The sequence below is a fragment of the Anser anser genome, assembly GCF_964211835.1.
Source record: "Anser anser genome assembly, chromosome: 1".
NCBI classification, from domain to species: Eukaryota; Metazoa; Chordata; class Aves; order Anseriformes; family Anatidae; genus Anser; species Anser anser.
Window position 1 is genome coordinate 184,300,429 of NC_139720.1, and position 27,567 is coordinate 184,327,995.

Sequence of the window (27,567 nt, forward strand, 5' to 3'; positions counted from 1 at the left end):
ATGAAGCAGGAGATTTTCCTCAATTTCAGAATGACTGTTCAGCCACCACTCTTGTTCAGGAGCTGAGCTGATGGAGAACTCTGGTCTACTTTGAAAGGAATCAAGTATAGTGAGTTACACTGCCATTTAAACAAACAGTTCAAAGTTAGCAGGGGGACAAGACATGGCGCTGCTGGAGGACATAACCAAGCAATCCCACTGAGTTTGTATCATGTCTTGTCATTTTCACATATGTTTAACAATCCACATGTGAAACAAATGGATCTTAGCAAATACCTTAGAAGCTCGTCAATGCAACCAAAAACCAAGCGTGTTAGTGAAAAGATATTAAGCCAGATAATTTCTTCAGAGAAAAGCTTAATAAATGTTTAGATTTATTACTTCATGTAATACCACACCTAAAATAATCTGTCGCATTTTCTGAAACTATCTGCTCCTCCCACTCTGAGATAATCACTCTTCAAACATCTGCTGTATTGAAATAAACTACTCAGTTGTTCTGTGGACTTAATATTTTAAACTGCTTAAGAAGTGAATCTGAGTAAAATATTTTCAAATGTAACTGAGCATTCTGATCGTTTTTATTACCCTGAATTTGTAAGTTTCTCATACCATGTATATTTAAGAACAGATTTTGACATTGTTCAAAGGCCAATGTGAATATGAGGCAAGTTAACTGCCCTGGATCTCATCCTGTGAGTGCTGATGGATCAGTTAAGTGCTCCAGAATTTAATTTTATTTCTGAATAATCCGCTACTTTGATCAGTAGAGCCAGAATGGGAACCAGAGACTTCAGCAGCAGATGATCTGGCACTTACAACACATCCATCTAATTTTGCAGACGCTGAAAGAAGGCAGAAGTTCTATTCAGTTACTTGACTGAGCATTTGAACACCTCTCCAGCAGTCTGTTCAACATGCGGACAGAGCAAACAGCATGCATAACCATGGTAGGTTCAAGCTGAGAGAGACTGGTAACCAAAACAGACCGGACAAGAATTGCTCGACGGACAAAACAGCAGCATCCCACAATAATGAAAACTAACTAGTCAAGAGAGTTGTGACAAGTCAACTTGCCTACTTGACAGGGCTGTTGAGCACAGCTTCACTCAGAGCAAGTTTAAATACTTGGGTTTGAATACTGTATTATCACTAGCAGGAGCAGTGGTAAAGAGCAAGTATTTCATGTATGCGCCTACAATGGTAAGTGTTCTAAAAAGCTTCACATAGCTCACGTAACTAAAGAAAAATGTCATAAAATGGGAAAGGTTAGCACACAGATGTACAAGAGGACAGCAGATGGTAATAGACAAAAAAATAGCCATGTGTGGAACTAGCACTTTTTTTTTTTAAGTTTCATCACCAAACTGGCATTTTAAAAATGTTTAGACTCACTTGATCACCTAGTGGCAAAGCCATACAATGCAACATGAGAGAGAGAGAAATTTCCTTCCCAAACAAACATGGCATGTTATCACAAACTCTGCTCAGACTGGAAAGGGAAGGGGGAAAGAGGGGGCTTATTTTCACAACCACATTCCCACATTAAATACCAAGAGCAGTAACTAATCCTCAGATAGCAGATGATGCATTACATGAAAAAAAAAGGAAAGGGGAGATTCAAGTTCACATGTCCCATGTGAAAAAAACATGATATACTTTGCCCAATACTAATAATGTGCTTTATGCAAAACAAATCCAGGGTTTGATCCAGTGCCAGAAAGTATTGGATACTCTTCCTAAAGTGCATATTTAACCTATAGTCACTGGCTTATAGCAACTCACTACTGAGCAAGAGAATGCTGGCCCACCCCAAAAGAAGTCCTGCTTTAAAGGGACAGCTGCAACACAGACATTAGAAAAGCACAGCTCCTCAAGGCTCAATACAACATGCAGGTTTATGAAAATACAGGTATTCAGAGAAAAGTTGTAGTAATCTCATTAGAAAGAAAATGTTTTGAAAAAGGTATGCTCTGCTCAGTACTTTTGGAACATGCAGTGCTGCTCGAAAAACAGCTCATCTCCCAAGCTGTACTTAATTGATCATACAGCACTGTATACATAAAGCCAAGTTTTCATGACCCCGGCAGGCTCATCAGTTAAGGTTCTGAAACACAAGACTTGGTGGAAAAAAAATTACAAAGTTTAACTGGGAAGATCAACTTGGAGGCTGCATCACAGTTTAAGAACTAAGTAACTGGGGGGAAAATAAACAGTTGGGTACAAAACTATAGACAGCAGCTACACTTCTTCAAACTATCTGATCTCTGCTTACTTTTGAAGAAGACCCCATATCACGAATTCCACGAAGATGCCTCTTTGTACATTTAGTTAATAGCTGTGTCTGGGAAGCTTGTGTTTTATGTTTTTTCCACCTATTAACAGTCAACCTACCTGCCCATAGTTGTCTATGCCAGTTACTAATCTATTTAAGTTTAATAAATCAAAAGCTGTCCTTAGGGACTGGCCAAGAGTAGTAAGTCCTTCAGCTTGAAGGTTTTTCAGTTCATTCATAAACGTTGCATGGTTTTCCTTCCAGCCAGCCTGAAAAGAGAAACGTGAGAAGACATTCTTCAGACAGAAGCTTTGTAAAGGCTCAGGGTTTTCTGTTCAGCAACTAAGCAAGACACTTTGTAGCTGCATGCAGCTCAGCAGAAAGGCATGCAAAACACCTTGGAAGTTACGCGTATTTAATGCTATTATAGAAAGCCTGAAAATAGTTTAAAATCTTCATGATCCGCATCTATCTAATGTTCCAAAGGGCGAATTTCTGTGAAGCCACCCGTGAATAAACCTCGCAGCTATCTGAACTCCTCTGCCCAGCCTTGAAGTGATCTCCAACAGGTTCACGGCCCTGTGTCATGCAGCCCCGCCACCCCCTTGCCTTGTTTCCCCCCCCGAAAGGACAGGACAGAGGGAAGCTCCGTCCTCTTCTCATCCCACCTTCCCCCCCCCCCCATACAAACTCTCCTCGGAGTTGCTGTCACTTCTCCCAACTTGAATTAAATATCCCCCACAGTTCATTGCTGCTCACAAACCACACAGGGGAGGGACAGAGGAGGGGTGGGGGGGGGGGGGGGGGGAAGGAAAAAAAAATAATAAAATGTCGGCCATGTTGATGTCAGCGCTGCCGCTGCCAGAGCCCGTGCGTGCGCCGAGCCGCCGCTGCCCGGCCCGGCCGAGGGGGCAGGAAGGAGGCCGGGGAGGGAAGGGAAGGAAGGAGGAAGGGAGGGATTAGCGGGGGTTTTACCTTGATAGCGTAGGGAGGCTCCTCGAAAGTGACCAGCATGTACCTGTCTCCCCTGCTGGCCGGGTCCCGGGCTCGGAGCTGCGGTGCATGGGGGGGGGACACAAAGCAGAGGGTGAGGCGGGAGGAAGAGGAGGAGGAGGAGGAAGGCGGCGGTGCAGGAGACCCCCCCACACCCCCCCAAATCCCCGGCCCTCCCTCCCTCCCCTCCCTGCCTCCCTCCCCTGGGTGCCCGCACACCGCCGCCCGCCGCCCTCGCCCCCCGCAGCCCCCCCCCCCCGTTCTCTCCCCCCCCCTCCCCCCTTTCTCTCTCCCCTCCTCGCTCTCTCTCTCTCTCGCCTCCTGGAGCCGGTACCTTCATGAAAGTCTCTACAGCGCCTTTGGCTATGTCCAGATAGGTGGTGCCCAGGTGGGTGCGCTGGTTCATGGAGGCGGACGTGTCTATCAGGAAGAGTAAGATGGGCATAGTGCGGAGGGGCCGGCGGCCGGGGCGGCTACATGGACGGGGCGGGGGGGCTGGGGGGGGGAACCGAGGGGCTGGGGGGAGGAAGAGGAGGAAGGGGACGGAGCAGTGAGTGGCCGTGAGTGCTGTGCACGGGGAAGGGCGCCTCCCCGCTGCCCCTTCTCCCGGGGAGGGGGGGGGGGGCAGCGCTGCCTGCCCTGCCCTCCTTTGTGTGCGGGGCCTGCTCAGCCCAGCACGGGCTGGCTCATGAGGGAGCGGCGGGGAGGGCTGCGCCGCTGCTGACCTTCCCCCCCGCCGCCGCCCCGACCACCACCACCACCACGGCCGCCACCTTCTTCTCCTTCGTCCTCCTCCTCCGCCCTCCCCTCCCCCTGTTGCTGCTGCTGCTGCCGCCCCTCCGAAGTTTCGGGCGGAGCAGCCGCAGCCCCGCCGCCCCCCGCCACCCTCTCGCTCTGACTGAGGCGCTGCCTCGCTCGCCGCCCGCTTTTAAAGCCGCCTGGGCAGGACTGGCCGCGCCCCCCGAGGACACGTCCCCGCCCCACGTGACGGCCTCCCGGCCCCGCCATAGGGCCGCCGGGCGGTGCCTCGTTAGCATATTCAAATCGTGGGCGGGGCGAGGGGGCTGTGGGGGAGCGAGGGCCCGAGCGGCGCCGCCGCGCATGCGCAGTAGCGGCGGTTCGGGGGGGGCGCTGGGTGCGGGCCGGGGGGCGCTGCTCGTCAGAAAATGGCGGGGGGGGGGGACGCTGGGAGGGGGGTGTCGCTCGTCAGAAAATGGCGGCGGGGGGGTTGCGGCGGGGCTGAGGGCAGGGAGGTGGCTTGTCCCCGCCGGGAGCGGGCGGGTGAGTCACGGTGTGTGGGGAGCCGCTCTCCTTGAGGCTGAGGGAAGGTCCCCGCCTGAGGGGGGGGAGCCCTGCTCCCGCTGAGGGGCTGCGAGGCGTCCCCTGAGGCAGCGCTTCCCCCCTCTTAATGTCTGTTTTGCGGGGGGAAGGAAAGGCCCCGTGCACCGCGCTGATCCCCAAACTGCCCCTCAGGACAGGAGGCCGAGGCAGAAAACCCAAAGTCGGGCTGAAATCTGCCGGCCTGGCTGAAGGGGTCTCATTTATCAGGGAAAGTTCAGCCGCTGGCAGCCCGACGTGTCCACTGGGTTCGGCATGCGGGTGCTCCGACAGTGAATTCCGAGAGACTCGGTCTGATCTTTCTGTATAAAATAAATAAATAAAAAATTTTAAAAATTGGCCGGCCCTCACTGTGACCTTTTCCCCTACGTGCAGGCAGAAATTAACGCTAACATGTCTTTGATCCGTGCTCAGGCACTCCGAGTTTACTTCCTATAAATCATATAATTGTGGAGCGTTTCCAACCAATTAACGATGAAGATCTGTCCTCGGTTTTTGTTTGCTTGTTTTCCCCAACAATTGAGTCTCTGCCGTTTCTGCTCCACTAGCCTTCAAGCTCTAACTCCAGAGCCATTTTTTAGCATAATCTGTTCAGGGGATTGCTCCGCATCCTATCTGCCTGATATTTTTCTCCCGATCCAGCTGATGTGCTCCCACAGCCACTGCTCTCGAAGGTATGAAGCCACTGTGCTCCCTCTCTCAAGATAAAATTGGCAGTGTCCTGGTTTGATTCATTTTGTTCTTCCAGGCAACATTTCTGTCTTGTTAGGCAAGAGCTGTTTTTGGCTTTTTTTTTTCTTTTCTTTAAGACTAATGAAAGATTAGCATTTAGTTTCTAGGAAGGCTGGAGAGAGAGGGGTGGAATCATGTTTCCATTGCAGTTTTGTAGGCATTCTTAGGCCTGTGAACGTGGTATTTTGGCTTGCCCATTGGCATCTGTGGCCTGCGCCATCCATTCTGAGGCGCTGGAGCAACCCCAGGGATGCTTGCTTTTATCTCAGGTCACCCCTCGGAGTCCTTCTGAAGGACTTTGGGCGTTGGGAATGAAACTTGATTTTTGGAGTGGGTACAGGCAAATTATGACAACTACGTTTCTTCAAAAGCAACATCCTTTGCTGTGAGTACTCGGTGTGGATCCTGCGGGCAGTAATAAGCCCGGCCAAGCTTGTGTGAGTCTGAAGCCGCTTGCATCTTTCCAGCCATTCAATTTTAGAGCTCCAGTAGTGGGGCTGTGTCTTGTGACTGACAGCAAGGCTGTGCTGGTCCAGGTTCTACTGGTTAATCTGAGCCCCTGCTGTTAGAGGAAGCAAACCAGCAGGTGCTGCCGAGGCCACGTTGCTGGATTGCCCTGGAATCCAGCTGCATGCCAGCCCCCATTATGCAGTAAAATATTTGGTCTATTGGAGAGTGTTCGTAGAACAGTCTCTTGTTGTCTCCAACTGTGTTTTGGGACGCCTTTCTTCCCCTCGGCTCTCCACATGCATCTTCTGGCTCTGTCAGGTGTGCGGCTCCTGAGGAGGTCAGCAAGGTTGCCTACTGCTAGACTAGTAATTACCTCCCTAAGGTGGTGGGATTCGAGTTGTTAAGTAAAGGCCGTGATGCTACTTTAACAAGTCATGCCTTGGGATTTGTAGCTCCTTTGGGGAGTAATGTTGAGTGAGTGTATGATGTTGGCCTCTTAATTGGCTTCCTTTTAAATCTCTTAGACAGGCACGTTCTTCAGACATGCCATCTTCTCTCCTATTTGTAATATCATTGATGTTTCATTGACTGGCCTAATAAACGAGCACCTCTTTCATGTGTGAAGCGTCCATCTTCTTGGAGAGCATTCTAAAAATCGGAAACTTCTGGAATGTAGCCTTCTCCAAAGTGCAGGAAAAAAAAAAAAGGCATTTTAGAGCACTTGCCTTACTAGGAAAATGTTGTGAAAGGCAGCCTGGGACATGGAGACTTCACGTAAATCCTGGAAGGTCATTTGGAATTTTTAATTTTTCTGTTTGTTGCCAGTAGGGGGGGCGGGAAGAGAGGGAGGAAGGCATTAACTCTTCGTGGTAGAATAAGTCATAAACCAGCTTGAATTCTGGAGTGACCTTGAAAAGTGGATGCAGTAGGCACACCGTGTTTTTCTCACCAACGTGAGAGGAAGGTGGGACCGAAGCAGCTGGGCCTATCCTACTCCTAGTCCCCTCAGTCCAGGGATCATCCCTGATAAAGGAATCCCACCGACAAAACTTATATGCAGCTCCAATGGGATTTATACAAGCAAAAACACTTTATGAATTCTGTACATACTCTCTTTTTGCTATTATCTTTGAAGCCATTTGGAACATTCAGTTCTTCCTGCTCCTGTGCATGTTATATTAGATCCATATTAGATCCCCTATAGGGCAGAATCAAGGCTGGTTTTGTGTCGTCTGTGGTAGGCATTAGTACTTTTCTGCTGGGAGCTGGCCAATTTGATTAATATTGAGAAAGATTCTTTCAAAGAAAGATAATCAACCCAAGCCTAAGTCTGTATCAGCCTCTTAATGCGAGAGTCATAATGGCTAGTGCTGCCATCAGAGCCACATTTATAAATCTGTACAAGGGATTTGCTATGAAGGAACAAAACCCAGTGATATTAGTGCTTATGCTCATTACTGGGAGAGCTGATGCAGCTGAGCAGGGAGAGAGCTTGAGACTATCACTGAAAACAGATGCGGTTTTGGTTTCAGCCCTTTTACATGGTGGGCAAAATTATACCCCTTGTACAGGCTAAATGAGGCAGTTCTATCTTTTCTCCTAAATCTAGATGAATTATTTCAGCATGGTTCTGTCTGAAGGAATACCTCCGCTGTATTGATAATGCAAAGGATAATTACAAAGGATTCCTGCATATATCCTGCAAAGGATTCTTTCATACACAATTTTTGTTTGTTATTTTTCATGCATCCATGAGGGAGCTTGAACATAAATCTATATCTAAGAACACCCATTTTCTGATCTTCAGAGTGGGCATTGTCCATTTGAGGACAGATAAGACAGTATTAAAAGTGCAAATTTCACTTAAAATTTATTTCTAACTCAATAAAGCAAAATATGAGGATAGAAATATGCCTGAAAAAAACATCATTTTAAAAAACAACTTTGGTGTCATTTACTGTTATTATCATTTTTTTTTTGTCTTGAAGATAAACAACAGCTTCTCCCAGTTGACAGCCATGAAATTATATTACCAGATAGTGTTAGGCTTATTTTGTCCTGAACCACAGGCCTGAACTAGAATTGGCAGTTTAGCTTTGATTATTATTTTTTTTTAATTGGCTTTCTCCTTCAGACAAAATAGTTTCACAAAGATACAAAGATCTTGGTCAGCCCAGGTTCTAGTGACACAGGTAAATTTTTCAGAGCCCCCATGAGAATTCCGTTCCATAGCCTTGTAGATTGTCACCATTAAACATTTTTTTATTTTTTTCCATGCTTAAAAGTCTTAAGTTTTCCATTGGTTAATTTTATTATACTGTTCATCACTAGTGTATATACATATATATGCATAGCATTCTAAGTATTACTTATTATTTTTTAATACCTGTTTCCTATTCCTTTTAGCCTTCCTTTAGCCAAGTTCTGTGCATTCAAGTTATTTCCTTTCTCCATAAATAAAATATTATTTTCCACTTGTTTTGGACTTGAATAAATGAGAGCTTAAATTGTGGTTTGGGGTTGTTTTTCATGAGTTTCTCTTCAGTGATTTTGACCCTACCTTTTTTTGCTCTCCCTGAAATTGTTACCAAAGGGAAACCGCTTTCGTCCTCTAATTCAGGTAGCTTAGATAAATGTATAGAACTCTTCCTAGATGAGTAATTACTGGGAAGACAGGGATCACGTAAGATGTAACCCTCAAAATTTTTCGGAAAAGTGACATTGGGAAAACTGGATCTCAAATTTTTATGTGTATTCTAGGACTTTGCCCATTTTTTCTTCTAAAATTTGCAGAGGCAGCTGCCTGCCTTTGAAACTGTCTAGCACCTTTTAGAAGTCTGTACTTTGGCTTTCCCAGCACCAGAACACAGTGAAACTACACCGCTTTGCAGAACGATGACCCCTAAAAGAAGCTGCTTTCTGGCTTCTGTTGGCCCATCTTCAAAGACAGCCTCATTTTCATTGCCTGGAGATCGGGAAACCCAGAGGATAGCCTTTGAAGCTTCCCAGGGATTTTTGTATTCCCCACCACTGCTTCAGCCATCCAAATCCCTTGCTGTTTTCTGGCTCAGTAGTTGGAAGCACAGCGAACAGCGGTGTGCCATCCAGGGGCAGCATAGCTAATGTGGGCTTGCAAGGAAATCGGGATTATAGTAGTTTGAAGTAGTTTGTTTTCTAAATGTCCGGGATGAATGTGGGCACTGAGAGATGAAGTTCATGAATATTTGTGAAGTACTTAAGCTCTTGGAAAGTACGTTATGATAGAAGTGCATGGTAAGATTATTTTCAGAGGAAAAACTAATCTCTTTGAGGACCATCTGTGCTGTGACAGTAGAAGTCAGTCAGTTAATGATTGAGAGGTTGGAAGGCACCTGAATAGAAGAGAAAGAGAAAGATAAAAATCAGATTAAACTGTATATTTGATACACGCTTTTCCTTTGGTATTACTGGCCTTAGATTGAAAGGTCTTCTAGGCAGTGTGTTGTCTTCATATGTATTTAACAGTGTTTAACAGAGCAGGACCTTTTCTACTTGGTACTGCGAGGGAATATTAAATTTAACGTGGAGATAACTGCTTAAAACAAACATTGCAAAATTACAGTTTTAATAAGGTAGTGCGTATGAGAATTCAAATAGAGTTACAGTCTTCATATATCCTTCCTGATGTTTTACATTGCTCCTTTCGCTTAAGGTAGGATCTTGGTCAAGAACAAAAACCTGTCTCAGCTCTGAGCCTTTAAATTTATTCTGTCTCTTGAGTATTTCAGCTGGCAGTGTCAAGACCCAAAGAGAACAGAAAACGCTCTCTAGCATATAAAAGCTAAGGTATTTTTACCTTTTTTTTTTCCCCTCCTTTCTTCTTAAACTTATTTTCCATCCCTGAGATGCTGGTAGCAGCAGGCAGCAGCAGTCCACTTGATTCCTGCTAATACCAGAGTGCCCAGGGAAATACAGGTACAGACTTCTCATCTTCCCTCTTCTCCCCAGGCCATGAAAACGGGAGGAGGCTTCTGCATTCGCTAGAACAACAGGTCTGAGGAGACCTTTGCTTATTATGCCAGGGAAGTAAAAATCCTGTCATCAGTGTGGCCAGAGATAATAGTTACATCAGTCAGGCAGTTCGAGGGAGATTGCTTGTAGCAGTCCATCCTGGTTGTGTTTGGGTTTCTCGTCTCACTTTTGCAGTCCGGGCTGAAAGCTCCTCTGTGTACCCTAACGGGTTAATTCAGCCCTTCGCACAAATACATGCAACACACGGTGTTGCCATGTAGGCTCTCCTCAGGATGTCAGGAACAGAACTAGGATAATCTTCCCCCACAACACCATTTTTAAACAATTTTTCAGAGAGCTGCTAAATCTTCCTGGAGGAAATTTTCCCTGGGAGGTTAGTGCCCTGCCCGTACCCACCGATCTGCGTGATCCCACTTGTCACCGTTCCAGAGATTTCTTTTGTTTGTTCCTTTAAGCATTCTTTCTTGCCTTCATTGCAAAGTTTCAGTAGCCCCGGAAATCATATCCTTTCTGAAGGGTTGGACCCTCCTGCACATTTCATAGCATAGCAACGTAACTCTATTACCATGGATCCCAGACACAGGCGTGCAGAATTTATCTAACTAATCGAGTGGTTAAGGGACACCAATTCCAGCTACAGGCAGCTTGTAGCATAAAGTGGTTACAGCTAAAAGATATTCTACAAGCACTTCCCAGAGAGGCAAGACGTATTTTTTTTATTATTATTTATTTTTAATGGCGAATATAATGGGTATAGTCTTAGTAAACAAGAGGGCAGAGTTACTCATTCATCCCTAAAATGTTTCCCACTGAGGTAGCACACCTGCATGTGGTATTTGAGAGCTGGGAGCTCTTTCTCTAAAATATTGCCATGCTGTAGAAGTTTATTATCCAGCCTTTACTCTAAATGCGATTATTATGCCTTGCCATCTTTTGCCCAAAATCACAACACTGTAAAAGAAAGATGCGCTTGGTTGCTCTCCGCAAGGCAGCTGGCATGACTGGTGTCAGATGGAATATATACCTCTTGGTCTGTCTTTTGCCATTTAGCAATTAATGAAAACGTATCAAATCCCAACAAGCAGATAATTGGAAATCTGAACAAAAGCCCTCTATAAAGCACAGACATAGGTCTTCTACAGTAAAACAAACCTGATAAAAATATAAAAAGCTTCTCATCCAAGGAAGAAATCTGTTCATCTGCGTTCTCTGACTTCTAGCACCTTTGGCTAGACATTTGGGACTGTGTGCTGAGCATGTTATTCAAAAGGTACAGTTGAAATGAAAGGAGAGGGGTTTTATTTCTGTTTTTACATGCACGTTGAAGCCCTGACGTAAGACCTACTTGTTTAAAAGGTCCAGAGTCTTGCACAAGGAAGTCAAATGGATGCCACGGTGGGCAAATCTGCTTTGTACTGACTTGCAGAAAAAGAAGCGTCTTGTAGAAGTATTTCAAATGGGAAGGAAAGACACTTAAAGCATTGCTTTGAAAAGTACAAAAGGATAATTCTTACCGAGTTGAAATCGCAAATGCATTTCTCATGAGGAAAATTTTAGAACAGAGTTGAGACCAGCTTATAATGAACCTTGCATTGTAAGTGTAACCCTTCTTCATAGTAACAGTCTGCATCCAGCAGTGCTGTTTGGTCAGCAATGGGTTCTTTTGTTGTTGGAGATGGCTTTGAATTTCACGATGTTGCAATCGGAAAGCCTTGACCGTTTCAGGATCAGCTCTAATATTTTCCTGTTGGTAAGCCATTTTAAAGTCAATATACGGTTTATGGTTATTTTCCAAACACGGTTCCAAAACAAAAAGCCCAAGAAAGCCCATCCCATAATTCAGGCTGACGCTAAGCGTACCCTTCGCCAGTTTTGGCAAAGTATATTGTGTACACTGGTTGTGTGATGAATTAACGTTTCCTCTGAGATTCTTCTGTGCCTTCCCTCCCCTGAGGTATTTGTATTTTCTGCTGTTTCTCTTTTGTGAGGGCCTCGATACTGTTACAGTCATTCATGTTTGACTGGGTTATGTGAGTTGTGAATGCACAGCTAACACTGATCAATATAACTGTGGTCTTGAAGGAACACGGAGGTTAATAATGCAATGGAGGCAAATCCAGGCTTTTAACTATTATATCCATTGCATCTATTTTCAAGGTATTGTGATTTGATTTATTTTATTTTCCTTGATCATTTTTTTTCTTCATGTTTTCCATTTCAGATCCTCTCTATCTTACCTTTTCCTTCAGAAAAAGTTACCGTATTTTTTCTTGGTGTTTCAGCTTAGGTATTCAGTATGCCTCTCCTCAGCTGGCTGAGGGAAAAAAGCCAAAACTACTAATTTGCCCTGACAAGTCTTCACTCTCCGTGTTTTTGATGATTGGTTGTGCTCCGTGCTTGACTTCAGCAGCAGCTAATAAGTAACTCCTGATCCAGCAAAAGCTTCCAAAGGTTGACAGATATCACTTGAGCTCTCATTTCAGAGGTAAGTGACAGCCCTTTAACCCAATTACAGTACAGTGCAGCAGAACTGGGCTCACTTGTGATCTTCTCCCAAGCAGCTGCTGCAGTTAAGTTACAGGGAAAGGGGCACTATTCCTTTCTCAAGGGGAGTTAAGATCTGTTGTGCTTTAATTATCTATCATTTGGAATGCTCCAAATTCCACCATAGTGCCATTTTTTTTCCATTGCTGCATCTGCTTGTCATTTCCTAAGTCCTTTTTTTATATTGAAATCTATTGCCCATGTACTAACATGTTTAACAGCAGCGTTCACTAAGACATTTGCAAATTTTACTTTTGTCCAGCTAGCTTTATCACAGTGTTCCTCTAATTACTATGACCGATTTTGCCGTAACATCAGTTACTTTGTTGAGAATGTAGCTGTAACTGTGACCATCATCTAAAGCTGTTCCTTATCATGGTGGTAGCAATCCAGCAGACCTCTGTCACTAGCACCAAACTTTCCTGTAATTCTGACATCATCGTGAATTCCTCCCCAACTGGCAATAAGAGGGTCTTGTATGGCTTTTTCTCCGCTTGAATTCTCTGTTTTCTGGATTGTGAAATTGCCCTCTGCATAATTCAAGAATCATTTCATGATCTATGTTTAGCAGAATTTGTTACCCAACAGATGTCTGGACAGTTAATGACCTCTGTAAATACAGCCCTGTGATTTCTTGCTATTGATGGCCCAAGAATTTTTAATCTGCTACAAGTCAGCACTAAGGGCAGCATGTCACCTCTTACTTAAAAAAAAAAAAAAAAGGCACAAAAAGTGTATAATTTCCCCTTCAGAATAATTATGCCTGGTCAGAAGTGGTATTTCTTCCTTATTCTCTTTTGAATTTTTATGTTCATCTATGTGTACATACATAAATGTGCATACTTACATTTTTTTCCAGTCAAAAAAGGACATGGATAAAAAAACCCTGAAATGAATCAAAATATAATTCAAAGAAAACGTGCTGCTATAAATACAAGCCAGAACTCACACTGTCAGCCCTCAAGCTGGGGAAGGGGTAAATGCCTAGAAAAGTCCACGTCAGGAAAATCTTTGACTGTCACCTTTATGTGTCTGGCAAATGTGTTACAAGAGGATTTTGAGGCGCTGGTGCCAGATCATTAGCCCCGGGTAGTGATGTGTACACACTGTAATATTGCACTGCAGCTGCACAACCACCCCCTCTGTCCTCCTCACCATTCGGATCAGGAGCTAGCTGTGCACAGGAAAGTTGTCCTACCTTGTTTTTATTCTCTCTTCAATTGCCGGCACTAGGGAGCAGAAAAGTGTCAGGCAGGACTGTATCAAAGAGGAGGTAAGAGAGTCCCTAACATCTGGCATTCGTCTCGCAGGGGAGGGAACAGAGGAATTGAACACTGACTGGTCAGACATCTCTACAGGGGGACTCTGCAAGCCAGATGCTGAAGTTCCTAGAACATGAATACGCACAGCAAAGTGCTTGAGAGGACAGCCCATGCTTTGCTGCGTGCCACTGAGAAGGAGCTAACTCAAGACTACCCACACAAGTGCTCCTGGAGCACTCAGGCTCCTGAGCAGCTGCCTAGGATTGCAAAAAACTTTGCTAGATGTCTTGCTGGTCCCCCCTCCTATGGTGGATGGGTATCTGCGGCCAAACTGCTGGGTTGGGAGGGACCAAAACTATGGAGAGTTTCATCATCTAGATCTATGCTGGTAAACTGCGGAGGCCAATGCTCCAGCAGTGCTATGCAGAGCTCTTGAAACTGAACTGTGGGCACGTTACCTGGCAGTTCTGGCACTTGACTTTTGGCACTCTCTCAAAAGGTATCTGGATATGGCCTGGAGAAAAACATGGGGGGCTGGAACTAGATGATCTTTGAGGTCCCTTCCAACCCAAGCCATCCTATGATTCCATGATGGAATAGGGACCATTCCCCACAGGCAGTTTTACATCATCACACTGTCTGGGGGGAAGATGAAAATTTAGTTCTGTGATGTTAGCTGGGCCACACAGGCACAAAACCAAAAGAGCAAGGTTTGGGGGGAAAAAATAAAAATAAAAAAAAGGAAAAAGAAAGGTCTGGTTTATGAACCAATAGAACTGGACCCATCCTGTAGCAAAACTTACTGCTGCAGTTATGGCCTCAGGCTCGCTGGCCTCTGGGAAAGGTTTCTTCATTTCAATGTGTTTAGGTATGTGCATACATACATACATATGCATGGGGCTTTTCAAATGAAGAAACCTGTTTCCAAGGCTTGCTCATTACAACTTGAGGGTCTTTGCATGTTTGTAATTACTCTGTCCCTTATCCAAGGTCTTCGCATTTGAACACTTCAGCACTAGCATGGCCAATTTTTACAGTGTTTCTTGCCATGGTTCAGTAAAAAATAACTATTGCCTTGTTCCCTCCTATTACTGGGAGCTGACCTAACACAGCAGATGAGTTCTTTTGACCTCAGAGCATCACTTGCCCTCACATGGAATCTTTTGAGCACCTTCTTGTTGACACTGATATCTCATTTAGAGCCTCTGTGTGTGAAAATTTTCTTGTTCTGATATTACATATGGAGGCTATGCTGGTGCCAGTTAGCCTGAACATCAGGGGCTAAACTTCTGAGAGTGTCATACTTTTTTTTCAGTTGGTACCAAATGGGCCGACTTTTTTTTTTCCCCTCCATTTGGACTTTCCTTATCCACTTTCAGAGATACCAGATGCACATTCACCACATTCACCTCAGTCTTCACAGAGATAATTCTACTGAGTCTTCATTGAGGTAATTGTCAGATGGTATTTTTACACAAGGAAGTCACCAAGTTACAGATGAGGACATGACTGAATAATTGGTTTTCCTCTCCAAACATGTGTGGCCTCTTGTCTCTAAAGCATTTGCTATTTTAAAAATAAAAAGTATTGCTCCCACTTTCACAGATTTTCTCATTAGGTGTCTGCCCTGGAGCGGGCCAGTGCTTCCGCATCCACTCTTCTCCAAAGGACATCTCCCCAAAGCAGCTAAATTTGAGTTAGATATGGTTATCATTTCAAAATCAAAGTGCACTCTGTAGATTCTGACTACAGACATATGGGCCTACAACTGTGCAAGATGTCCAAGGCAATCAAATATTCCGGCTGTAATCTATCTAGAATAAAAAAGATGCTGATCAGGAATGGCCATGAGGTAATCAGAACCAAATGCTCCACAGCACCATCTGCAACAGTGCCATCTGAAGCTAGCATCACTGGGATGTACGTACACGCTCAAAGACTGAGAAACTTCTTGCTTCAGTGAGGGCCACAAATGCCGGCTTACCTGCTAGAGTGGAGGTGACTCATAACATTTACACAGAATAACACATGAAAGAGTTTGATTAGATGATCTGGGATGCTTTTTTAACTCCACAAACAGCCCTATCGTACTGAGTCATAAGCTGCCTCTCAGGACGTTTTTGCAGGAATCCTTTTCCACTTAAAGGATGACTTTACCCAGCCTGGTTCAGAAACCACAAGCTTTTAAATAAGTCTTTTGTTACAGGTTTGAGTTGAAAAAAAAATGACACTTTAGAGAAGGTCTCCCTATTTTTTTTAAAGAGTCAGATGCTGGTTTTTTACAATTTGAAGCTTTCCGTGTAATTGCAGTAAGAGGTAATCTACAAAGTGGTTCAACTTCAAGAAAACTGCTCAGCTTCATAAAACTTCCTATCAAAAACACAATAGCACTGTTGGGACCTTTTTGTACCAGAGTTCTTTGCCGTTTTTTTTTGTTTGTTTTGTGGTTGTTTGGTTTTGGTTGGTCGGTTGGTGTTTTTGTTTTGTTTTGTAAAATATTCCACCATTCTACTTCTAACTTTCAATATTAGCAATCAAAAAAAAAAAGTTGGTTTTCTCAAACCAGACTTTTATATGCTCAGCATCCTGTCATCCACTGTTGGGCCACATGACTGGTAGTAGAGGTAAGAAACTTGAAGAAAATAATTAAAAGACACAAGTTGTAAGAAAATGTTCTTTGATATTCCCTAGACACATTCTTAATTGTACACTTCAGGAAAAAAAAAAAGAAAAAGGAAATACTTCAAAGCTTTCATATAGTTAGTGTATTATGTAAGAGAAATTTATTTACCTTTCAAGCAAGTTACATAATTTAATCCATTTTCCAAATAGAAAATATATTTATTGATGCTATTCCATGATTCTTCAATATCACAGAGGGAAGGAAGATTTAGACAAGCAAGTTCTAGAGTCCCGAAGCCTAGAAAAATACAAGAATAATGATCTTAGAATTAGTGATCAGAGAGTTCCACTAAAAAGACAGTGAATAAAATTAGAGAGATTTTTGACAGCAAGTTGGAAGCCCAAAATGTGAGTAATACTATAGCTGGATCAGTGAGGACAAAGGAAACAGCAATAAGACTGCATACAATGCCAGAACTGCTTATGGGGCAAAATGCATGAGCCAGGAGTTCTCATTTGCAGCCCACACACTGACACAGCATCACTTTTTTGTTCTCACATGTTCACAGTCAGTTACAAAGCCAACAGCACTTGCACAGCAGCTAGAAATTAGTGTACTTCTCAATAAGGTTCTACAGAGTGCCATGCACGGTGCCTTGCCCATATTTTAAAGCTAATCAATATTTTCCAGAACTTCGACATACAGCAGATTGAATCCGTTTATCAGTTTTTGATAGGTCCTCATTTTCTGAATGCCAACATGAAACAAAAACTAAAGGTCCTCATTTTCTGAAGGCCAACATGAAACAAAACTCATGAAATACAGAAGAAAACTGTCATAATGAGCATGTAGGGTTTATTATCAGAAATGTGATGGGCAGTGTTATTTGTTGTGTGAATGATAAATACCTGGAGCAAAATAAGGCTGCATTTTCATAAGGTTTTGTATTTTTAAGCAAGATGGGCAAGTGTATTTTCCACAGAACGCTTTGGTACTCTGTGAAGTTTGCCTTTCTATATAAAGAATGGATCTATATTTGTTTCCCACATGCTTCTAAGAATGATGTAGCATCTGAAATTAAAAATATTTTTTAGTAACTATCTCATGAAGGCTATCACTACTGACAAAACAAGGGAACTGCAAAGGAGAGTGTTTTAAGCACAAAGCTTTGCAGTTGCATAGCTCATCGAGTTTTGAAGAAATAGTAACTCCCATGTACTGCAAAGTGGGAAAACATTTAATTTACCAACAAGCAGAGAAGAAAAGCACGGGAGAGGGTAAACCGCTGCTGCATTCGATGGCTATTGAGAGGTGGCTCTATTTGTTGCCAAGTGTTCTTACCTTTTTTATGTGGTTATCCTTTGTGTGTACAGGCCTTTTGGTTTTGCATGGGTAATTGAGGAAGAGGCCTCAGAAGCTGAAATCTGGCTCGCTGTCAATGGAGCACTCCTGAATCTAAGCACCGACGCGGGCAATGTGCAGTTTCTCTCCCACAATGGTCCCCCTCTTGCAGAGGGAGAGCAATTGCAATCGGTTTATGTAATGGCTCAAAGGGGCACAAGTTAAATAGTTCTTAAATTTTAATCACCATAAAATAGCTTTTTCTTTATGAAAGGCTTGTTCTTGGGAATATAAATATTACTCTAATTATTGTTGAGCACTTTAGAAAAGGACAGTTTTTGTTAGTACCCGCAAAGATGCCAACATATTTATTAAATTGTCCCACTCCTACTGGGTGGCCCCAGTGCTTGCCAGTTTTAGCTGAAAGGTTTGCAAGATGTCACGACGTTGCCAGATCATGTCACAAAAATTGTTTTGCAGAACAGTTACCCTTATGCCAAAGCAGTACCTATTGCTGTGCTTTTGGGGCTAGGGATTTCTCCTCTTGTTCTAACAAGAAGTAACAACCTTGAAGATACAAGTATCCAAAAATAGGGCTGACAGCAGAGCTGGGAGAGGTCCAGGTCCCTCCTCCCCGGGCCCCCTGCTCACCTGCACGTCCAAATCCTCTCCATGTTGCTGCAACTGTCATGTGAGAAGTGATTACCTACTTTTCAAGAGAAAATTAGTTCCTAAAACTCAGAAAAATCTCACTCGGATATACCGAAATGAGAAAACAAAACCAAAAGTCAGCAAACAAGACAAAACGGAAGATGGAGCCAGAGAGCAACTTTTAAAGCAAAGTGCCGAAGATCGGGAATTGAATTTGCTCCAGCTCACAAGACTGCAGAGGAGGAACCGGAGAAAGTAACCAAGACTCTGGTGTGGTACGAGGGCATGGAAATTGGCTCCGCTGTGTGTGAACACAGTGATCCAAAGCAGCACCCTTTCCCAGAGCTATTCTGTCCTCACCCAATCCAAGAAGATACGGACCAGTCTTATTGCTAGCAGGCAGGCAGGTTCAATCCACTCCATCCAAATCAAAGCAGTGAAAGTCAACCCATACCAAGAAAAAAAGGCTGAGGAGAACGCTTCATTTACCGTGTGGCATGCCAAAAATGCAGAGCAGGAGGAAGGACGCTAAGAAACAAAGATGAGGCGATATTAATTTGATATAAAGCTGCCTTTTTCAGTTTGTTTTTTTTTTTTTAACCCATGCTAATGGCAGATGTATTCTTACAAGAAAGTTCAAATAATCCAAGCATACCACATTTTTATGGAAGTTGAAAAAGAACTGAATATGCTTGCTTTGCTTGGCTTCTAGTTCAGTTACAAGGAGTCATCCTAGAAATATTTTCAACCCATGCAATTTTACCATAAAGCTCTGATAGAAAATGAAAAAAAATATATCTGCTAATAAGTACTGGTAAGATTTATTTTCTTGATTTTTTTCCCATTATATGGGGAAACACTTTTCTAAACTACCCTAATTTTGTTTCTGCAGGTAGTCATTAAAATTGATAACTACAGCTATTCTAGCTTGAAGTCTTTTTGTCCATTAGTTTATGTGGTTATAAGAAAATCGTTGCTAAAAAGTGAATCATTTTTGATTGGATTGTGTGTGAGAATGGTAGATCTGGGAAAACACTCAGATCTTGTTGGTAATTTCAATGCCTTTTCCACCATTACGACTACATTCTTTTAGCCTGTCGGGTACAATGCAGGAGTAAGCTCCAGGTTTCTGGCTTACTCTAAAATCTTATTTCTTCTCCGCTTTCCTTTCTCCTTTCCCCACCTTTTCAAGCAGTGCTCTTCTTCTCTCAGTCACAGCAAGACAATTATTTGTGTGCAATAATTTCCCAAGCATATTTCTCTACCTTATAAGGGAGATGAGAGCACTGACCCCAGATTTGGACACCTGGTAAAGTGATGTACCAGAGCTCAGGATTTCGTTTTCTATTATTTAAGTACCTTCCTGGTCTTGCTGAGGAAGTAACCATTAAAGATAAGCTTTAAAATAAGCCCTTAAGATTTTTATCTTGACTGACTATAAGCCCACTGGAGCATCTCTTGCATTGTGGGCTTTTCTTTTTTTTAAACGGTAAATCATTACCAAAGATTAGACCTTTATATAAAGCATAGATTTCATTTCAGAGTGTCATTATTTGGCTTTGATCCAAATGCATGCCCCTGGCAGCCGGGCTGTTGCTGCCTGTGAAACCTGCATTCAATGGGTGCACCTGAACAACCATGTCACAGCCACCAAGTGGAGTATCTTCTGCAGCTTTTTAGAAACAGTAAAGTAAAACAGAATGTCCATTTAGGACTGTTTTTAGTGTTTTCCTCCAGAAGGGCAGTGTATTAGATCTTGAAGGAGTAGTGTTGTGTCCGAGAATGTTTAAAGATAAGGGAGAGGTAAGGGAAATAGAATTTCTCAATAGGCAATTGATGAAACAAACAAACAAACACCAGCTAATTTGAGGGATGCATAGGACCAGCTCCGGGTCCTGTGAACCATACCTTGTTAAGATAATCATTTCCCCCTTACTCACTTCCTTGAAGGTCTACTGGGCAAAAAATATTCTACGTCTCCCTAGAGCCTGCAGTATGTTGCCTCCAGCATACTTTCAGACCATGTTTATCTATGAATAGTGCATAGTGCCAAATCCTGAATGCAAACAAACTGCAAAGACAGCAGCCCTTGCCAGATTTCTTCACACTTTTGTTTTCAAAGACATTTTAAGGTATACATCCATTCTGAAAATTGTCAAGTATATCAGCATCTTCAAAGAATATTTCATACATCATGTAGCAATGCAAGCTTTTCTGGCTGTAGGTCTAGCTGTAGGTCTAGCCTAGGACCACAGGGTCATCTGTAGCAGTAAGAGGGCTGGTTTCCATCTTCTGTTCTCTAGTAGCAGTTCCCTTCTAAGGATTGTGAGAAAGGGATGTTATCTAATGTGATCATACATCCCCTGGGAAACAGCTTGAGATTGCAGATGCATTTCCTACAAGCCATTATCTGTTGCTGACCAGACATTTCCCTCCACAGTACACTTGTGAACTTCAAATAGTTCAGTGAAGTACAGCTTAAATGCCTTGTTGTGGTCCTGCAGGCCTCCAGACCCTGTTTGTCTAGTATAATATGTTCAGTTTACTAAACACTATCTAGAATTTAGTTTTCACTTCTATACGTGACAGTCTTGTCACAAATTGCACAACAAATATATGCCTATCTGCTAAACTCATAAGCCTCCTCAATTTCTCTGCTGATGGGAAGGACTTTTTTTTTTTTCAGAGAACTGCCGCTCTTCATCTTACCATGGGTAAGTTTAAAGTTATACTTGAAGTAACGCTTTCCAGCCTGCAAATCACTTCTGCGATGTAGGACAACTGTTCAGATACCTAGAATTGTTTTCCAGAGTTCTCCAGACGGATTATGAAAGATTGCCTTTGGCATACACTTCAAGAGAAAGCGTGTGTTAGGGTTTTTTTTGTTTGTTTGTTTGTTTTGCTGACGTTAGCACAGAGCTTTGGGCAGGTTCCCTGACCTTCCTGGACCTCAATGAATCCAACAGGAAAAGTGAGCAAAAAGCAGAATCTCGCTGAAAAGCAGTTGCTGGAGCCCCATTGCATTTCCCTTAGAAATTCACCACGAGAGAGTTCGTAATCTAAATACAGACAAGCCTTGGTATTGCGAGCGAGGAGCTTTGCAACCAGCCGGCCACCGTGTGGCGACCAGGCAGGGAGGGCTGCCCTCCGGCACCCGGACCCGCACCCCTGCCCGGGAAAGCAGCCATCTACACCCAGTTTTTAACCACCATTACCTGCTCAAGGCCTCCCTCTACCAGCCCGGCTCCTGACAGCTGCCTGCAAGACCCGAGGTTAATCCTCCCCGCAGCGCTCAGGCAGGCCGGCCGCCGGGACACCCCTGGGGGCGCTGCGAGATGGCGACGCCGCCCGCCGCCATTTCCCCCCTCAGCCCCCCGCACCGCCCGGCCCGGCCCAGGGGGGCGGCCCGGCCCGGCTCGGGGGCGGTGCCGCCGCTTCCTCGGTTCCTGCTTCCCGGGGAGCCCGGGGGATGAGCGACAGAGCCCGGCACCGTGCACCGAGTCCCTCCTTCTCCTCCTCCTCCTCCTCCTCGGTGCGGCCGCCTCCCCTCGCCGCAGCCTCCCCTCGCCGCAGCGGCGGTGCCCATGGCGGCGGAGCCGCAGCCCAAGGCGCTGACCCGCAAGCCCCTCCTGCTCAACAAAGTGGAGGGCTCGCAGGAGGTGGTGAACATGGCAGCGATCGTGCCCAAGGAGGACGGGGTCATCAGCGTCTCCGAGGACAGGTACCGGGAACGGGCAGCCGGGCGCTGGCTCCCCCGGAGCAGCCGGGTTGCAGGGCGGCGGTGGTGGTCCCACCCTGGTGGTGGTCCTGATCCTGGTGGTCCTGGTGATGGTGGTGGTCCTGGTGGTCCTGGTCCTGCTGGTGGTGGTGGAGGTGGTGGTTCAGGTCCTGTGGTGAGGGTGCTGGGGGTGCCGCAGGGATCCTTGCTGACCTTGCCTGAAGGTTTGCGGTGCTGCTGGCGAAGGCAGTTCTCGTTCCCCTTTCCCCTCTCCCAAGTGTTTCTCGGTGGTTGTTTAAAAATGCCCTATCGCGGTGATAAGATCTTGGAGTTCAGTCCCGTGCTGTAAAGCTGCCAAGGAGCAGAAGGTTTTCGGGCCCTTCAGCTGCGCGGCGTGGGGTGAACGCGTGGCTGACGCTGCTCGGAGGCGATCCGCTCTCCCCTGCAAGAGCCTGAGCTTCATGCAGCCTTCCAGCTGAAGTTTCACACTGAATTCTGAAGGTGCCTTCCTTTAAAGTCAGAGCTCAGTTTTCCTGCACAATCCATACTTAATTATTTTAAACAGAATTTCTTTACAACTTAGGTGCACCTAACCTGTGCCCCCAGCTGTCTGCTTGAAAGGCAAACGCGTGAATATGTCGCGATTCTCAAGGTTTTTTGGGGGGACTATTTCTCTTGGACACCCGTTATCCTGTTCAGTGTCTGTTTTTATTTCTCTGTCAGCTTTCCTGAAAACTGTGAGTATTTCTTTCATCCTGTCGTTGTCCTCACTGTGCGTTAGTTTCCAGCTAGTTGTCAGACATGTGAACCGCGTAAATCCAAGATGATTTAAGTTCATCTAAGCCATGGTCTCCAAGTAAGTTGTCATGGCTCACAGCGAGAAGAAAAGAGCTGCTTCAAACAAGTACACTGTAGAAGCGTCTTTAAACAGAGTTTTAAAGTGCTACATGGCCATGATTTAATTTTCTTTATGTTTTTCACTTACTTGTTGTGAAACTGAATAACGCTTACTCAGCTAATTCTTTTTATCAGTAAAGACGTATTCCTGAAATTAATTTGCTCTCATATGGGTCTCTCTCAACTTCTGTCTCTCCCCCCCACCACGGAAAACAATTAGTATCTAGCTTCCGCTATTTTAGCAGGTATGAATTGGTGAGAATAGGTGGGTGCCGCAAGTCAATATTTCTTGGTAGAGAAAGGGATTGGTGACATGTGTTTGCTTCACTAATAATTGAGATGTTAGGTTCAAGAAAACAGCGGTGAAGCGGAGCCCAGAGGTTTGTCACTCAGCAACTTACTAGTTTGACAGCAGCACCCTCTCTCTCCTGTCCCAGCACTAGCCCCTAATGTAGGACCCTAATTTATGTCCTGCTTGCTGCTGCAGCTGGAGAAAGAAATCTGCTGCTAGGTGTCTAAAGGTGATACAGGATAGCTCAAAGGAAACAAGAAGTACTGCATTAAGTCTGGGGGCTCCCAGGTCATTTTCTGTATAAAGGCACTAATGAGGTAACCTACTTGCTCACGGACCAGTTTGCGGTGTATTTGAGGTGCTATAAGCTATGATCTTGCCTTTTATTTCTTTAGGCATGAAGATATTGATTGATCCTTTCTCCTTTCATTTTCCATCTGCATTGGCATTTTTATTGTAATTAGAAGATTCAGAGACTAAAACTTATTTGGAAGGAATAGCAGTTTGGAATTCAAACTTGGAGGCTTCCAGATACCTGGGGTTGGAGAAACGTTTACCAGACTCTCAATACCTGTGCCTTATGATCAGGCTTCTGCAGATCCTTCCTGTTTGGACCTGCCTCCTGGTGTTAGTGTTGAGGCTGTTGTTTAATGGCCTTGGAATGTGGAGGGCTTTTAGAGATTCCTGGAAACTGCAAAGGGTGGTTATGGAGATGTTATCTGTCTCTTTACTTGGGGAAATTAAGTGAGTTTTGGCTGAGTTTACCAGCCTGTGATATGTTGGTCATATGAGAGAGATGCTCTGAAACTTTTGCAGAGGACTTTAGCTGGAAGGACTTGCTGTTCCCAGCATGTGCTTTGGACTGGGGAGGTCATCTGGAAAGAGAAGGCAATTCTCTGTTGGCTTGCTAGTTAATAGCTGAGCATATCGAAGTTGAAGCTGCTGGTAGTCTTTTAACATATGCAACAAGTAGGCATCGCTTTGCAGTTTTCTTTAGTGCATTATATGGCTCTATAGCTGTAAATCCTTCAAAGCAGGAGCTTGGCCTCCAGTCTGTATTTTGTGTGACACCAGTGGTTTTATCTGGTTTTAAAAGACTGCGGAAGTGGTTCCAGCTATAGCTTGCAGACATAGCCACGCATTATGTAGCCATGAATTGTTTGTGTTTATAGCACATACATGCACATATTTTCAGGAATAAAATGAAAACTAAGTAATAAACCAGAGTATGGTCGTTCCTCATGAAGAAGGGCATAGATGGGAAAAGAAGGAACCTCAGGAGGGCTTATGTATTTAATTAAGACTATCTAAATTATACATAACCTGCAGGGTTAGAGTTTGTTTTCAGCGTGCATCATCCGTATCCTCTACATATTTTTTCTTCTGAACCCTACTCAGAATCACAGTAGTTAAACAGTATGCATCATCTCCTAATCTTAATTGTTTTAGCTGATTCCTTGTTAGGGCAAAGTAGATTGAGCCAGTATCTCTTTGCAGGACAGCGGGCATACATTGGGAAGGATAAGATGTAATTTTATCTTGTGTTTTCCTTCTAAGGAAAAGGGATGCAACTGTCTAGGCAGGTGAAGGTTAAAGGAGTGGCAGCATTTGTTGTCCAAGAATGTATGTATCTGATGCAGTAGGGCTATAAGAAAGAGATTATTAGCTTTCATGCATGCTCTTTTCCTTGGCAGTGAACGGGTGGAATTAGCAGGCACATACATCAGACATGTAGAGTCTTGAGGGATCCATAGCTCTGAACACACTAGATTCTACACGGGGAGCTAAAATGGGATTTTCCTAATGTGCACAGCTGGCCCTAGGCTATCGTTGGCTTCCTATGTTAAAAGCATGCACCACCATTTCAAAATTGCTGAGTGGCCTCGTCTTTTGTTGACTTCAGAGGGAGATGTGGGTGTTGGGCACTTCTGAAAAGTAGGTCACCGGCATGTCATGTTCAGGCACATCCACTCGGTGCTCCAGAGAAGGTTTAGTATCACTAATCTCACCTGAGCATGGGGATACGGTGGGAGAAGTGTACTGACTCACCCAGCTTTCAGCGCGAACAAGTCTGCTTGGCGTTGACACGTTTCTGTATTTCCCACGAGCCTGCCAGGGGTGCGAGTGCTGTTTCAGCTGGGTGCCCGATGTGCTGGTCCAGTGACACCATGAAGAACTGGCAGGAGGCGGCTAGGTGTCACGGTGGTAATCCTGCGTTTGCCTTCTTTTTGGGGTACCACTAGCTATATTGTAGGAGAGGAAATCTTAGATATATGCTGGTGTAGGCAACTTCCCTGATGATTGTTAACTCCGGTCTGTGCCCTCCTTTAGGTGGGACGTTTGTGCTAGCTCCCATGCTACAGACCTTTAAAATGTCGGTGTTGCGGTCAAGAATTGTTTCCCGTAAAGTATTCATGGGAGGCAAAAACCTTCATAGTCTGCAACTGAAAGTTGTCAAAATATTTCTGGGCTCTTTTTAAAAAAAAAAAACAAAAACCAGGCACTCTTGTCTCCTAGAAGGAGACAAAATCCAGGAGTAAATTTTATGCCACAGGAAATAGTTCTGTATTTTTAAATAAGGGAAGAGAAACCTTTGCCTTCTGCACTACCCTTTATCATCTGAAGTTCCTTGTGTGCTGGGATGTCTTGGCTTCTTTGTGTGGATCACTGTATAAACACAAGTGGCAGCGAGCCCAGGCTGTTTGTCATGTGCGTTCATATTAGTGTCTTTGTCTCGCATGGAGAAAACGGCACAGAACTTGTATTGCTAGGTTTGTTTTGCAGTTTGTGGCTTCTAAATGCAGATGCACACTTAAGCTGTTCTTCTGGACAAGCTGACCGGCATTGTTTTTAGGGTTAATAAACGTGAACGACAGCCTGGAGTTATAGTTCATGCCCGGGTGAGGTGGGATTCATCACGCTGTCCTGCATCCAGGCAGGAATTAAGGAGCAGCAGGCTCCTGGTAAACTCTCTGGATTTCTCTTCTCCTGCACGGGAGCGATGCAGAGCAATTGCTTTGCAGAGCAGTGGTTGCAGAATGGGTTTATTGTGCTCTTCTAAGCACAGGGTTATGCCACCGACAGCAGTTCTGCTTTGCGTGTGGCTGTTGGCTCGCAGCAGAAGTACAGGTGGTGCGAGAAGGGATTCTGATGGGGGCTGTTTGTGTGTCTGTCAGTCCAAGCCTGTAGGTTTCACACACAGTTTATTGCAGTGTGAACAGCAGTACGCAGGTTTAGATGTTCTTCACAGGTGTAAAAAGACTTGTCCCTGCTGGAGGTTCTTTAAATTTTGATTAAAATCGTCAGTCGCAAATAAAATTGTTGAGAGGAAATGGAGGAACTCTACAAAAACGGTGTCAAAGTTTGAGGCCTGTTGTTGCAGATGCAAACTTGTTTGCTCAGACTTTTTGTTTCAGCTAATTGGATGCGTTGCAACTGGACGGCTGCGTTTGGACTAAAGCTCAGGGTGGAGGTTAGTGCTGGCTGCTCGAGTGGATGTTGGCAAGGCGCTTAAGAGAAGACAGGAGGCCCAAAAGCTCATGGAATCCAAACTGGTTCCAGATGTTGAAGAGCGTCTGTTCCTGATTTGACTAACATGTATCCTGTGGAGATGCCAAAACCCTGGGACTAGAACATAAAATGTTTCGCTGAGCACTTGCTGGGGATGATGAACTCTGCTTAGGAACATGTAGGGTACTGGGTGACCTTGCAATGCACTTTGTGCCACCGGCAGATAACTTGTTGGAGGTTGGCAAAGCTTGTGTATACCTTGCCTTATGATACTCTCCACTGGGTATCATTTAAAGATTTAAAGCACAAGGATTCCGTCTTGTTTTTCTGACATGAGCTCTCCTGCTACTGCAAGCTCATGTAGGTCAGTGCACAAATAGATGCAGCTCCTGCAGCTGTATTAAGTTCATGCCTTAACTGCAAGGTGGCAGCTGCAAAAATGTGATGTGAAAGCATGGCTTGGACCACAACTCGTACAAACCCAGCTTCAGCACAGCGGTTGGGCATCAAAATACAGTGGGAGATTAGGCGCTTGAGCATTTAGAGTCGGAGATGCGGTGGTTTTTAATCCCCTTTCTGATTTAAAGATTATCCTTTATACAAAAAGTGTAGATGTGTGTTTCATATCTGAAAAGCTCTGTTTGAGATAGAGAGCTGCCTAATACACCTTCCATTTGCCTGACAGCAGCCTAGTTTTCTGCCACTTGCTGCACAGTGCTCTTGGGTTGCAGCAAGTTCTGGGATGGCACATCCATCTCCCACGTTAACTGGGTTTTGTTTTTCTTTTTGTCTTCCCTGACCCCAGCTTAATTTCACTGGCATCTCTTTACACAGATCTCTCATCACCGTGTCTCGCATCCGTCAGGCTTCGCTCTGTGGCTCGGTGACCTTCCCCTGCACTTACTCCAGCTCTGCAGCCGAACAATGCCC

The 27,567-nt window shown here is 44.5% G+C and overlaps 2 protein-coding genes and 1 long non-coding RNA gene across 7 annotated transcripts in view; 1 reads left to right on the forward strand and 2 right to left on the reverse strand.

The window, feature by feature from the left end:
- The window catches only part of INTS6 (integrator complex subunit 6), a 44,212-nt gene extending 40,054 nt beyond the window's left edge, over positions 1 to 4,158 (reverse strand). For 2 of the 3 annotated variants that reach the window (XM_083828487.1, XM_083828485.1), the window contains exons 1-4: positions 4,042 to 4,058; positions 3,603 to 3,688; positions 3,251 to 3,328; positions 2,395 to 2,544 (exon numbers count right to left, since the gene is read on the reverse strand). In XM_083828487.1, coding sequence (XP_083684613.1) covers positions 2,395 to 2,544; positions 3,251 to 3,328; positions 3,603 to 3,674 — 300 coding nt within the window. In that variant the 5' untranslated portion in view covers positions 3,675 to 3,688; positions 4,042 to 4,058. Of the gene's footprint in view, positions 1 to 2,394; positions 2,545 to 3,250; positions 3,329 to 3,602 lie in introns of all 3 variants that reach the window. The other variant, XM_083828486.1, reaches the window with a different exon arrangement.
- WDFY2 (WD repeat and FYVE domain containing 2) overlaps positions 3,548 to 27,567 on the forward strand; it is a gene marked incomplete at its 5' end in the record, with an annotated part of 80,007 nt that continues 55,987 nt past the window's right edge. The window contains 2 exons of one of the 2 annotated variants that reach the window (XM_083828517.1): positions 3,548 to 3,656; positions 12,082 to 12,284. Coding sequence is in view for 1 of the 2 variants with exons in the window: in XM_083828516.1 (XP_083684642.1) it covers positions 21,805 to 21,941 (137 nt within the window). Of the gene's footprint in view, positions 3,657 to 12,081; positions 12,285 to 21,804; positions 21,942 to 27,567 lie in introns of those variants that run through there. The other variant, XM_083828516.1, reaches the window with a different exon arrangement.
- Positions 16,363 to 21,577, reverse strand: LOC310896385. Of its 2 annotated transcripts, none has more exons than XR_014581445.1 (2): positions 21,436 to 21,577; positions 16,363 to 18,748 (listed from the first exon to the last, which is right to left on the reverse strand). It is a non-coding gene; the product is annotated as an uncharacterized lncRNA (long non-coding RNA). The 2 variants fall into 2 exon arrangements; XR_014581446.1 differs by having other exon boundaries at positions 16,363 to 20,536; positions 21,436 to 21,571.